A 14,244-nucleotide genomic window follows, 5' to 3' on the forward strand; every position below is an offset into this window, starting at 1 on the left:
TATTTTCTCTCAACTAAATTCTTCACCTTCTTTTACCCCGACACCATGGCATCTGCTTTCAAGTTTCCAATGTTTTCACACTCAGCACACGTAGAAAAGAATTTACCTGTAAGGTAAATGTACTGAAGTAATTAGAGGAGCTGCTCCTGGCCAGGGGTAATTAGCCCAAGGAGCTGCCTCGCTGCGCCTGCCCTCGTTCCTGCCACTCATGTGGCATTTCCACTCAGGCCAGCACCCAAGCACCAAAACTGGTTCCTCCCTTCTGCACGAGGCCTGGCCCTTTTTGGTCATCTTCATCCTTTTCCATTGCTCAGCTCTGTCTTACAGGCCATGCCACCGGTACCAGAGCACCAGCCACCAAGCTCTCCCGTCACCAATGCTGAAGCCCCTCCTCTCCTGGCCGTCCCCAGAACTGTGCTGCTCCCAACGGGTGCTTGGAAGAGGATCCAGATTAGGGAGCTCTCCCCTCCCCAAGCTCTCCTACGAACACACCATTCTTCAGTTTTCCTTATTATTCCCCTGCTTCAAATATTCCTACCATCCGTTGGGTCAACTACCAATACTACAACCACGTGACATGTAGCTTTGTGTCTCAGCCAACTTCACTTTCTCCAAGTAGTAATTTCTTGAAAAGTGCAACTTTATTTGCTGTTGTAGGTTTTGGCTAAGCCTGGAATATATCAGCACAGTTCTGAAGCCCTTCCCATGTTGTTACCAGAAAGTGGACAAGGCTGGGGCAGGGTGGCCTCAGGCCGGCCTGTAGCATGTAGGTTCTTGACTTCGGGCAGGACGGATTCCACAGCATGAGTCCAGGTGGTTATGAGACTGTCTTTATTAAGGCTGGGGCAGTGGAACAAGAAAGGGCTTAGCACAGGAGCAACAGGAGAGCCTAGGCGGGGCTGCCTTAGCTCACTGGGGAGTCAGAGAAAAGGGGCCTTGGGGACAGGTTCAGGGGGTGAGCCCTGGACAAGCTGCTGGCCCTTATTGTTCCCTGGTTGCAGGTCCCCAGGGGTCCCTTGAAGTTTAGCAGCTGCATGGTGGTGGGGGAGGAAGAAGGGAAGGGAAAGGCACAAGCTCACTACATGGCCCTTTTGTTTCAAGTGTTTTAAAGGCTGGGGATTCAGGGGAGGTCTTAGGAAAGGATCTCAATAGTAGGATATTCACCAGCTTTCCCAGGTGTGCCCTTTCAGGGTTGTGGTCTCTACCGAGTGGTCAGTGCCACAGCACAGGGTCATTAGTCCCTGCAGCTGGTGCTGGCGCTGCCCACCTGGGTATGCTGCTTTGCTGGGCCTGGGGCTGAAATGCAACAGGAGCCTCGATGTTACCTCCAGGGAGGACTGCATGAGCAGTGATGTGCCAGGGGAGGAAAGGCCATGAGGGGGGTGAGGCCCAGGGCCAGTTTTGCCCATTGCCAGGCACCCAGAGCTTTCCACCCTGGTGACCCCCTGCACCTGGCTATAAACTGCTCAGCCAGTTTATTTGGCTGCCTGTTTCCTCATTCCACTCACCAAGAAATTTTCCTAGCATACTATCCTGCCTCAATGTGACTTGTTTTACTAAATCCTGACAGTACTCATGTCAGCCTAACTGGTTACTTGAATTTTGGCTCCACCCATCACTACCTGTTCTACCCACCCCCTTGCTATCCCACATGTGGTCACAGTGGGCCACGAGAACCCAGCGGGAAGCTTTACCTCAGCCCACAGATTTGGACCTGCATTTTAACACGACACATCCCCCACTGTAGTCTGAGGAACACAGGCCCTGTCTGCCTGAGCCTGTTGCCTTCACATAAGTGATTATCACCATTCACCAGTTCAGGTCTGAGTGAAACAAATCGCGGCACCACATAAGGCACCCGGAGGCCACCTGAAGTGTTGATCCAATGACCATGTGGATCAGCTGCCAGCCTCCACCCCCTAACTGGCCTTGAATATGTGGGGTATTTACTGTGATACAGAAGCCAGTTTCACATTAAAATATAAACATCACCTTTATTGGTAGATTTGGGATACGAAGGACTTCACAGGACAGAAATAAGACAGTATCAAGACACTGGAGTGTAACACTGCAGCAGACAGGTTAATACTCTTCACCCTCATCCTCTCCCTCAGCACTATCCGCTCCAACCTCCTCGTAATCCTTCTCTAGGGCAGCCATGTCCTCACGGGCCTCAGAAAACTCTCCTTCCTCCATGCCCTCACCCACGTACCAGTGGACAAAGGCACGCTTGGCGTACATCAGGTCAAATTTGTGGTCCAGGCGAGCCCAGGCCTCAGCAATAGCTGTGGTGTTGCTCAGCATGCACACAGCTCGCTGTACTTTGGCCAGGTCTCCACCAGGCACCACAGTGGGAGGCTGGTAGTTAATGCCGACTTTGAAGCCAGTGGGGCACCAGTCCACAAACTGGATGCTGCGCTTGGTCTTGATGGTGGCAATGGCAGCATTGACATCTTTGGGAACCACGTCACCACGGTACAACAGGCAGCAAGCCATGTATTTACCATGGCGAGGGTCACATTTCACCATCTGGTTTGCTGGCTCAAAGCATGCATTGGTGATCTCTGCTACGGTAAGCTGTTCATGGTAGGCTTTCTCAGCAGAGATGACAGGGGCATATGTGGCCAGAGGGAAGTGGATGCGGGGATAGGGCACCAGGTTGGTCTGGAATTCGGTCAGATCCACATTCAGGGCTCCATCAAACCTGAGGGAAGCAGTGATGGAGGACACAATCTGACCTATCAACCTATTCAGGTTAGTGTAGGTTGGGCGCTCAATATCGAGGTTTCTACGACAGATGTCATAGATGGCCTCGTTGTCAACCATGAAGGCACAATCAGAGTGCTCCAGGGTGGTGTGGGTGGTGAGAATGGAGTTGTAGGGCTCCACTACAGCTGTGGAAACCTGGGGGGCTGGGTAAATGGAGAACTCCAGCTTGGACTTCTTGCCATAATCGACAGAGAGACGCTCCATCAGCAGGGAGGTGAACCCAGAGCCGGTTCCCCCACCAAAGCTGTGGAAAACCAAGAAGCCCTGAAGACCTGTGCACTGGTCAGCCTGGAAAAGAAAAGTTTTAATTTAAGCCTTGATGAAAACTACAATGACTTCTTTGAATCCATAATTACTACATTAATCAAGATTTTTAAAAGTCTTTTGAATATTTGCTAAAAAAGCTATCATAAAAAGCTTCTAAAGTGCTAAGTGATTCAGAGAAACTTTTCACAATTCCTGGGGTGGGGGGACCTGCTAAAAGTGTATTTAAAAGTAAACCATTTTTGTCTCTGAAGATGGAGGACTCCAGAAGTGGATGCAGGGCCCGAGTATTAGCGACTGGGAGAGCGACTCTGGTGCCCTTGCTGTGACCACAGACCAAGGGCAGCTTCTTATCAGCTGGAGAGCTACCAAGGGCAGGCTGGACCACCAGCTCCATACAATGGATGTCTTACAGAAAGATCTGGCAGCTGCACTCTGAGCTGAAATACAGCGGAAGAGCCAAGTTGAATGCCCTGGTATTGGAGTCAGGTTGGGTCATCTGGCTCCACCAGTTCCTTGCTGTGTGGCCAAATTCATTTCTCAGTCTCAGTTTTCTCATTCAGTAAATGAGAACACTAATCTACTCCAGGTGGCTGAGAATTAAATGAGTACTTGGAACAGTGCTTGGCACAGTAAGTACTAGCTATCTGAAAGCCCGGTCATCCTGGGAAAGGTGACTTACTGTCACAATTCCCTAAGACCTTTGGGGCTTTCTGCTGCTCAACTAGGCTATTCTGGTTAGCAGACTGCAACTCTATGAAAAGATGATTTTGACCTTGTAAGCAAAGTATTCCGTTAACCCTCACTTCTCAAAAGGTGTACACAGATTTGTGGACATACTCTAACCACCCCTTCCAGTTCTCCTCTCCAATGGGGCCTACAATGAGATCAACGCACAGGGCAGACCCTGGCCACCAATTACATCCGCTACACCTCATATGGACACAATGACAACACCAAGGGCAAATACAATTGTTTTGGTAGTCAATGAACTTCACTCCTAAAGTCTCAATGGCTTTTACTAGACTTATTTGCTCCTACACACAGGTCATGATTTGCCAAGTCAGTGCTAATTGCTGAAACTTGACTTGCAAATGTAGGAACCATTAACCCAAATTTTGCTTGGGACACTGATAAACATCTGGAAAAGTATGAAGCCATAAATGATGCAAAGGCCATTCTTTTCAGAATAGACCAGTTGTGGCTGGGCTTAGTACTGGGGTGGCCAAAAAGTCCGTTACAGTTTTTTCAGTGCAATGGCTCTAGTAGTGCCTAGTGGTCTTTAACCTCATTGAAAACAATTGTTAGATTGTATAGTGACAGATGTCCTATCAGCGTGTGTTAAAAAAACTTATCAAAATTGGTAGATTTTTGTGCAGCCATTTTAATATTGAAGATGGAAGATATGCAACATTTTTGGCATAGTATGCATTATTTCAAGAAAGAAAAAATGCAACTAAAATGCAAAAATGATTTGTTTAGTGTACAGAGAAGGTGCTGTGACTGACTGAACGTGTCAAAAGTGATTGATTTGCAAATTTCTTGGTACTATTGACATTTTGGCCAAATAACTCTTTGCTGTGGGGCTGCCTTGTGCATTGGAAGATGTTTAGCAGCACCCCTGGCCTCTCTACCCACTAGAAGCCAATAGTGGGAGCTAGCTGACATACTCAAAATATCCAAATCAATAAAGTTATTGGTGAAAACGAAAAATGCATCTTTTATTTTACAGAGAATAGTAAATGGACTTTCTGGTCAGCCAATACAATGTGACTTTCCTAACAAGCTGCTCTGCCCAAGTGCTCAGTCTCAATTTTGGGTTAATTACTCACAAGCTGCCCACATGTCTAAGGGGCAAAGAGTCAGGTGACGGCCAGACTCTTAATTAAGAGTGACCCACACAGAACACTTACGAACTTCACCGAAGTGGACACAGTTGCCTGAGGTTCGTCCTCTACAGGGCTGCCCCACACTGCCCCGAACTCTAGCAGAACAGCAAGCCACCTGCTTTGTGTGTCTCTACCTCGAGGCCTTCCCAGTTTCAGCGATCGACACTCAGTTCTATAATAAGGGAGCTGCCCTGCCTCCACTTCAACATTGAGCATCTCCAGTGTTGGCCTTTTCTAATCGGTGTTATACTGGCTTCCTGAGCTCTGAACTTTTTGTACTAACCAGGCACCAGGCCAGGCTTTTCTTTTTAACAATTTGATCAGTTGGTTACATGTCTAATCCAGCCACCTACTCACTGTGACTAAGATAACCTACAAAGGGATGTCTCAGCGTGAAGCAGGGAAGCTGACTCATCAACATGAATAAGGATGTTTAATGATCTGTCAGGCAAACTGGTTAGGCCCCCTGGTTCTGTCCTTGACTTTTGGTAAACTTGGGCTCACTGAATGAGCAATTGTCCAGTGGCCCAAATCTGCCTTGTAAGACATAGAAATAGGCAAAAGAGCACGTATCCCTACCCCAAATAGCTGTCCCATCAACTGGGACTGTCTGGTTTAAATTCCAGTTATATTTAGTGAGCAGTTACAGCCTGTGCACAGAATGATTCCTATAGTTTGGTCTCTTAAAACTCAGAAAACTCTCACCCCACCCTAAGTACTGCATTTACCAGTTTCCGAATTCGGTCCAGGACGAGGTCAATGATCTCCTTGCCAATGGTGTAGTGCCCACGGGCATAGTTATTGGCAGCATCTTCCTTGCCTGTGATCAGCTGCTCAGGGTGGAAGAGCTGGCGGTAGGTACCAGTGCGAACTTCATCTGGAGGAGGGAAACAAAGCAGCCACCCATCACTAACAACCCCCCACAAGCCCCCTCGAGCCCAGGGCATCCACAGAGGTCCCAGGACACACCTCCTGCCCCAGACCCCTGGGATCTCACTTGGGTCACTGAGGGCAACTCACCAATGACTGTGGGTTCCAGGTCTACAAACACTGCCCTGGGCACATGCTTGCCAGCGCCTGTCTCACTGAAGAAGGTGTTGAAGGAGTCATCTCCCCCACCAATGGTCTTGTCACTTGGCATCTGGCCATCGGGCTGGATGCCATGTTCCAGGCAGTAGAGCTCCCAGCAGGCATTGCCGATCTGGACACCAGCCTGCCCAACGTGGATGGAGATGCACTCACGCTGTGTGAGGAAGAAAGGAAAATGCCAGAATATAACATACTGGATGGGACATTTAGGAATGATTCACACCTAAATGACTAATTAATCTTCAGGATAGATAATCACCTTCCTGAAGGCCACTCCTGCCCAGACTATTGCACCACCACCTAGTCTTTGTTGAAGACTAATTCAGAGAAAATGCTTGGGAAAACCAAAGATATGTTAATGAACTACTAGACAGACTAGAGACAAGACCTTTCCTTTGTAGCCACATTAGATATTCAAGGTCAGGCTCCTACCACTTCAGAAAGACCAGGCTGCTCTGTAGCAATACATTTCCCCCCAGCTCCTGAGTCCTCTTAGGCTCGCAGGATTCTGCCTTTCAGCTGTGATTCATTCTGTGTGCCTGTAACTACTGAGCTCATTCTGGTCCCTCTTTAATCCTATTCTTTAAAAGACAAGAGCTTCTCCCTTTAAAACCAGCTTAAACCAGAAAACTGTAGCCATATGACTCATGGAGAAAACGCCAGATAAGCAGCAGTTAGCTGTATTTTAAAAACTGGCCAGAGGCAGCTTTTTAACATTGTGGGAGAATTTAATCTTAAGGAAGAACATTTTCCTTCACTACCAACATGCCTGAGTGATGGGGCTGGGTGTGGAGACACAGAACAATAAAAGCTACAAGTGTCACCAAGACTTCAGTGGTTTCCTAGTAAAATGTAGATATTTTTGGTACTGTGGAGAAAGCCTGCAGTTAAGAATTTAACAATACTATTGAGAAAAGGTTTGTTTTCCTTCATTTGCTGAACAAAATAATGCTACCAAACTCATTCCTGTTTCGTAAGAGAAGGCAAGCCCTGGCCAGTACGGCTCAGTGAGTTGGAGGGAGAGGTCCTGGGTTTGACTCCTGGTCGGGGCACATGCCCGGGCTGTAGGCTCAGTCCCAAGTCGGGGCGCCTGTGAGGGGCAACCGTTGATGTTTCTTTCCCTCCCTTCCCCTCCCTCTTAAAACGACAACAACGACAACAAGTACATCCTCTAGTAAGGATTTAAAAAATAGCAATGAACCTCTACACCCACAGACTTAAGACAGAAACAAAAGAAGTGTTTATTGTATTTCATCATAAGTCAAATTAACTACTTTGGAGATTTGCAGAGGACTTTTAAAGAAAATTCAACACCAGCTAAGGTCTCAGAGTCTGGTTTCATAACCTGAGATCATAAAACTCTAATCACTCACCTTTGATTGTGGTCCCGCTCCTTCCCACCTACACTGCCCATGAAACACTCACGGTCTCATGACCACATCACAAGTCCAGGATCACCTGCACCCACTAGCCCAACTTCTAGGGCTGTGGGAGAAAAGGGCTGTTTGTTCCCATGGACCCATGACGATTTAGCCATTGCATCATGTTTACCTTTCACTGGACTTTGAAATTCCACAGCTCAAGAAAGTTGGAGAGAACCAGGGACTCGTCTGTGACAGATCCAGACCCACACCCACGGAGCTAAAGTATCTGATAAAATACTCTCAATCTAAGAAGGTGCTTCTCCCATCAAAGCCCTCTGAGCCCTGGCTGATGTGGCTCAGGGGACTGAGCGCTGGTAAAAAGGTCGCTGGCTGGATCCCCAGTCAGGGCAGGCGCCTGGGTTGCCGGCCAGGTCCCCAGCTGGGAGGGCGTGTGATCAGTGTCTCTCTCACTCATCGATGTTTCTCTCCCTCTTTCTCCCTCCAAAAAATAAAATTTTTAAAATAATAATAATAATAATAATAATAATAATAATAATAATAATAAAGCCTTTTGAGCCCCAAGATTTCCTTCCCTTGTCCAACAGTCTAAGCCAATTCCTGTGCAGATTGTGCCCTCCACTGCCCCCTGGCTGCAGGGGAGCTGGAGAAACAACAGGTGACGGAAGTCCATTAGTTTAGCTTTAAGCGGCTGAGCAGTCACTGTCTCTCCATCTAACCTGTGACTGTGGAACAGGCCTGCTGCTGCTGCTCTCCCTGCATTTAAACCAGTGACTTTCAACCTTTTTCATCTCATGGCATACACAAATTACTAAAATTCTGTGGCATACTAAAAATACATACTTTTGCTGACCTGAACAACAACAAAAAGTCAGTATAAATTTGATCCACACCAGACAGCTAGTTCTATTAGACAAGCTAAGGGAAAAGAGGTCAGTGCCCCTGACTCAACAGTCAGGTATCTCATGCTTTAAAAAGTCTTGCAGCTCACCAGTTGAAAATTGCTTCTTTAAACCATCACACTACTTTCTCAACCTTTTTTTTAAACCAGTATTTTTGGTTTTGCTTAGTGAAAAGCACGCAAGCAAGTTGTTACCATTAGACACACTTTCGGTAACTGTGGCAGTCTGTCTCTGAAGAATGCAACTTGCTACTATTCACTGTATCCCTTTTTTTTTTTAAAAAAAGAAATACTATTTTGGAACACATACTGGTTTTAAAACATGGCTTATTTTACTCAGGTAAACCGGCAGAGGCTCTTAGTTGTTTTCAATACCTCTGGCAGTTACGTAGAAAATACTCAAGTTGTGTGTACTTTCACGTTTCTTTGAAACGAAGAACACATTGTCAGTACTGGTTTACCCTGTGGTTTTTTTAACCTGGCTGCAGTAGAAAGTTTCAGCTATAAACAGCCCTCTAAATGAACACCAGAAATGCAGGATTAGACAACATGAGGAATCTGCCTAGACTCCTCATGCCTGGGGTTGTTAGTGATGGGATCCGCCTTCAGGTGGATTGGTACAATGGAAACCTCTCCAGAGCCTGGCCACAGGTGAGTCAGCAGCGAGTCACAGGGCGGTGGGGAGGGCGAGCCAGTAAGTGCTTGCGCTTTCCGTGCGGAAGCGCACCAAGTGCTCCAGGTACTTCCAATTCGTAAGGGACGGTGAGGTCATTTGGGGAAATGGGATGGGGGAAATTTTTAGTTCTCATCAGCCCTTGGAAGTCACTGTGAAGACTTCCTGGCCTTCCCAAGGCGGTGGCTGGCCCTAGGACGATACTCTCTCACCAGGATCTTTAGAAAGTTTTCCACTTCCACTGAGGGCAGTGTTCGAGCTGAGTCTCTTAACTCAAGGAGGTGCCGGGTGAATTCAGCTTCCCCAACCGGGTCACTAGAAGTCACTGGAGGCGTCCCGGATGCTGTCCCACGTGCAACCCCGGTCCCGCGCCCATGAAGACTACTCATTCTCCCCGCCCAGGGACAAGGACGGGGACGGGGACTGGGACAGGGAGACAATCCCAACCACCCCCTCCCCGTAACATACCATAACTGAGACTTGTAGGGCTCCGCGGGGCTGGAGAAGGCGAAGGGAAGGCGAGAAAAACCTCCCACTAACAGATTTCCAAGGAATCCGGGGGAGAAATGGTCTGGCTACCAGCGCGCGGGACCCTATATACCCGCCCCTAGCAGGGAGGGCGGGCACTGAACCCCGCCCGGGCCCACCCCCGGCCCCGCCTCCAGCTGCGTGGCCCTTGGCCGGTCGCCCCCTCTACGTAGCTGGGAGAAAGAGAGGATGAGTACGTGGCGCTGATTGGTGGGTTCAAAAGTTCAAACCAAACTCTTTGGAAGCAGCTAGAAGAACCAAGAAGGGGAGGAGACAGGCCGGAGGCCCATGAGTGGGCTGCTGGAGTGGGAAAGAGGATGGAGACCGCGTCTCAGAGGGGCCGGGTGGTGAAGCCTGCGCCGCGCCCTCAATGGGTGGGTGGCGACCGGTGCGCCAAGCCTAACCTAGGCCTGGCGCCCAGCAAGGGGAGCGGCGGCCGGAGCCCCGAAGGGCGGACCCTCCCGCCGCGCGCCACACCCTGTCCCGGGCGTGGGAGGACGCCCCACGTGGCCTCCAACCAGTCGCAGAGGCTCTCCTTTCTACAAAGGCCCCGCCCGCGAGCCGCCTCCGCCGCGTCCGCTGCAGCTTCAGTCTCTCCCCAGGCGCGCGGGTCCCTTGTTGGTCTTTCCAGGTCTCAATTACTACCATCCGTTCTGAAGCCTCACTTTGATGGGTGCTTTTCCTTGCTAGTTTTCCTGCTTCCTTTAAAACAGGAAACTTTTGGTTACTAACAACAATCTCTTTGCACTTGGTGCAAAAGCTTTTTTTTTTTTTTAGTTCATTTATTGACTGCTTACTATGCAGAAGAGCTGGTTTTTTACAGTGTATTAATCACATTACACCCGCAACAAACCCTGTGAGTTATCCCCATTTTACAGATGAGAAAACTAGACTCAGTGGAATTAAACCAGTCGACGGTCACACAGCTGGTCTGGCAGTGGAGCACCCTCAGTCCTCACTGCCTTATGCTCCTCCGGCCGCCGCTCCCCTGACTAGGTGCTCCAAATGTACTCTTTATTTCTCAGACGCGTGGCGTCGGGAGGGAGTCTTACCCATATTGTGCACCCTGGCATGCAGATTATTTTGAACTCAGGAGTTTTTTACCTACCCCTTACCTGCCTAAAGAGATTCAGATAGAAAAACCTTTGAAAGTGAATCTTAGAATATTCACCATAGCACATAAACATTCAGTGTGGCAAACTGGATCAAAAAGCAAAAACCTGTTCCCTGGCTTCCCTTTGTGTCCCATTGTTTCTGCAAGGATCTTTAACAAATGTGTGCTCCTCCTCATCTCATCTGCCCGTGGATTGCCCACCTCCCCCTCAGTCCAAGATGCATATTTACCTAACTTTGCCTCGCTGTCTTTGGACTTTTCATGCTTCTGTGAATTCCTTGAGAACTCATATTAATATCTGATTTTCTCCTGTTACTCTGTTGTATGCCACTTGGATTATTCCACCAGGCATAAGGACTAACAGGTAAGCGGAAAGCTTCCCCTGCCCTGACTTCAGCGTCCTTTATTTTAGTTGTTTTTCTCTCTCTGCAACTTCGTTATGTTAGCTCTTAAATTCCTGCACCAGCTCTGGGTGACAGAGTTTATGGAAATATCCAGAGAACAATAGTGACTGCTATACAGAGTGTAAGTTACAGGGCATTTTCCAGAAGTAGGAAAAGGCTAAATGAAAGCAAAAATGGGTTTTGGATACTGAATAGGCAGAACTTGAGGTCCACTCCAACATGTACACACAGAACAGATGCTGTGAGAATATGTAGGCTACTTTTCTTCATGTTACAGCATGTAGTTCATTCATCCAGCGTTGACTGAATTCCTAGTGCGTGGCAAGGTATTCTGCAATTTGGAGTAACTAGCATTTTAGTCTGTTGTTAAAATTTTAGTCTTAATTAGTAGAGCTTTACACTTTTTTGGATTCATTCCATAAATACATTTAGCACAGTTTCTAGGTGCTTAGGAATGAGGCAGCATAGTAAGATAAGAAGCTAAAGAAATTCCTTGGTAAGTAGAATGGGGAAACTGAGGCAGCTGAATAAACTGGCTGAGCAGTTTATAGCCAGGTGCAGAGGGTCACCAGGGTGGAAAGCCCTGGGTACCTGGCAATGGGCAAAACTGGCGCTGGGCCTCACCCCCCTCATGGCCTTTCCTCCCCTGGCACATCACTGCTCATGCAGTCCTCCCTGGAGGTAACATCGAGGCTCCTGTTGCATTTCAGCCCCAGGCCCAGCAAAGCAGCATACCCAGGTGGGCAGCGCCAGCACCAGCTGCAGGGACTAATGACCCTGTCCTGTGGCACTGACCACTCGGTAGAGACCACAACCCTGAAAGGGCACACCTGGGAAAGCTGGTGAATGTTCTATTGAGATCCTTTCCTAAGACCTCCCCTGAATCCCCAGCCTTTAAAACACTCAAAACAAAGGGCCCAGCGTAGGTCCAGGCCTTTCTCTCCCTCCCCATCTCCCTCCCCCACAGGCACCCATCTCCTGAACTCGAAGGAACTCCAGCAAGACTTCACTCAGGGGAGCAATGGGCATCAGCAGCCCATCTTAGGCTCACCCCATGAACCTGTCTCTGAGGCCCCTTTTCTCTGATTTCCCAGTGAGCCAAAGCAGTCCTGCCTGGGCTCACTTCTATCCTATAACTTTTCTGTAGAACCGAGGCAGCTCAGCCTGTCCTCTCCTGTTGCTTCTACCCTAAGCCGGCCCTGTTTCACTGTCTCCAGGCCTGGTCCCTTTCCAGTAACAGGAATAGGTATGGGAACAACACTGACAGATCTCTGCCTCATGAAGCTAATGTTCGGGGGGGGGGGGAATACAATGAGCATAATAAAACAAATTAAGTTATGCTATATCGAGAAGGTCCTAGACTCAGTCACGGGTACACAGGAGAAGGGTAAATGAGGCTGCCCGATGGACTGGTCTCCGAGGGTCCAGCCAACCCTCCCATTGAGAGGAGTGAGAGGGTGTAGGAGCTGGCCTGAAGTCTCCTTTGGTAATTTTGGCAGCTGCAACATTGGCAACTAGCAAACTAGGCCCAAGTCTGGAAAGCTGCTACTGTTGTCATCAGCTGAGGTAGCAGAACTATACAGTATTTAACTTATTCCTGGTTGGCTGGAACTGGGTGAAGAACAGCTGTGAAAACAGGCTTCAGCTGGTTTAAGTTGAAGCCCTTCAGGATTTTTCTTTTAAAGCTGACCTCATCCTCGCCTCTTCTCTCTACTTCCATCCATTATCCCTTAGCCACCGAGACTGAAGGAATAGGGAATAAACTAAATTTGACTTCAATGTATGGGTTGTTGAGCAGGAAGCATTTAGAAGGCTGCTTCTCCTGCAGGCTGTAGCCTCTATTGTGGAAGATTTTAATTAAAAAGAACCTCAATAAAGTTATAACTGCCCTGTCAAAAAATGTTAAGTAACTTATGTAATTTATTAGAAGGTGTAGAGTGCTACAGGAACATATAGAGCAAAGTAAAGTGGAATGAGAAGGGGAGGAGGCGTGGAGAGGAAGGTTCTGTCCTGGAGAGGGAATTCCTTCCACCTTCTACACCTCATGAGTTCTTGCAGCTGAGCTGGTAAGGAATTTCAGTAGAATGTAAGCTAGGGCAGTAAACTAGTAAAATTAACGAGGCTTTGATTATAGAGACTCAGTCTGGATTCTCACATCTGGCGATAAGGCTGTTTCTTTGTTAGTCTGATTGCTCCTTAGCCCAGTCTATAGCAGGGAAGGTACTTGTCACAGGGAGACTTATTTCCTGCATTTAGAGAGTCTGAGAGCTCCTCCTGCTCCTGCTGCTTCTAAAGTGACTTTAATCCAAAATAATCAATATACCATTGTGGGATATTTTGGAGCACCAACAGTTGCGATATAAACGAGATGGTCAGGGTGAGCCTTAATGGGAAGTGAAATCTGAACAAAGACTTGAAGGTCATGAGGGGTTGGCCAGGTGGCTGTGTGGGAGAGGAGTGATCCCAGAACAGTCAGAAGCTGGAGCAAAGGCAAGAGTGTTCTTAGAAGGAAGAGCAGGGAGGCCAGTTTGGCTGGAAAAGATGAAGAGTAGATGAGAGAGCCAGATCTAGTAGCTTCTTGTAAGCCACTGCGAGTCCTGTGGCTTTTACTCTGACATGGAGAGCCAATGTAGGGCTCAAAACATAGAAGTGACTTGACCTGATTACCTTTTTTTAAAGATCACGCTGGTTGTGTGAGAATAGATAATCGGAAGGCACGGGTAGAAGTAGGAATCCATTTTGAGATGATAACTCATGCAGTAATCCTTCTGAGAGATCATGAGGACTCAGACTAGAGCAGTAGCAGAGGAGGTGGTGAAAAGTTTAGAGTTGGCTACTTTCTGAAGATGGGGCCAAAATGATTTCCCAGAGGCTCATATGTGAGGGAAAGACTAGGCAAGGATTACTCCAGAGTTTTTTGCCTGAATGATTGAGAGGTGGATTTGCCATCAACAGATGCAAAAGGCTATGAATGGTGCAGGCTTAGAGGGGGATGACATCAAGGGTTTGTTTTTGGTCGACATGTTGATGTTCATGTGGAAGTGGTGATGCCCAATACCCAGCAGGATATGAGAGTATGAATTTCAAGGGAGAGGGATCTGGGTGGAGATATACATCTAGATGCCACCCTAAAGTTGTGACATTGGGTGAGATCACTGAGGGAGTGGATGTAGAAACAGCAGAGGACCAAGGACTGGCTCTGGGAGAACCGGCTAAAGGCCAGCAAGAGGG

The 14,244-nt window shown here is 48.1% G+C and overlaps 1 protein-coding gene across 1 annotated transcript; it reads right to left on the bottom strand.

Moving 5' to 3' along the window:
• Positions 1–1,967: 1,967 nt before the first annotated feature.
• TUBA1C (tubulin alpha 1c) lies at positions 1,968–9,589 on the bottom strand. The gene is made up of 4 exons (XM_045829764.1): positions 9,436–9,589; positions 5,943–6,165; positions 5,651–5,799; positions 1,968–3,057 (listed from the first exon to the last, which is right to left on the bottom strand). Exons 1-4 carry the CDS (start codon positions 9,436–9,438, stop codon positions 2,083–2,085), a joined length of 1,350 nt encoding a protein of 449 aa, XP_045685720.1. The 5' UTR covers positions 9,439–9,589; the 3' UTR covers positions 1,968–2,082.
• Positions 9,590–14,244: the final 4,655 nt, after the last annotated feature.

This window comes from Phyllostomus hastatus, unplaced genomic scaffold, assembly GCF_019186645.2.
Source record: "Phyllostomus hastatus isolate PE091 unplaced genomic scaffold, TTU_PhHast_1.1 phas_scaffold_93, whole genome shotgun sequence".
In the NCBI taxonomy this organism is placed as follows: domain Eukaryota; kingdom Metazoa; phylum Chordata; class Mammalia; order Chiroptera; family Phyllostomidae; genus Phyllostomus; species Phyllostomus hastatus.

Bases quoted from the DNA above. Each gene is read 5' to 3' on its own strand.
- TUBA1C (XM_045829764.1), bottom strand. The intron at 5,800-5,942 runs GTGAGTTGCCCT...TCCCTCCTCCAG, and splicing joins CCTGGAACCCACAGTCATTG to ATGAAGTTCGCACTGGTACC. The intron at 3,058-5,650 runs GTAAATGCAGTA...TTTCTTTTCCAG, and splicing joins TGGACCGAATTCGGAAACTG to GCTGACCAGTGCACAGGTCT.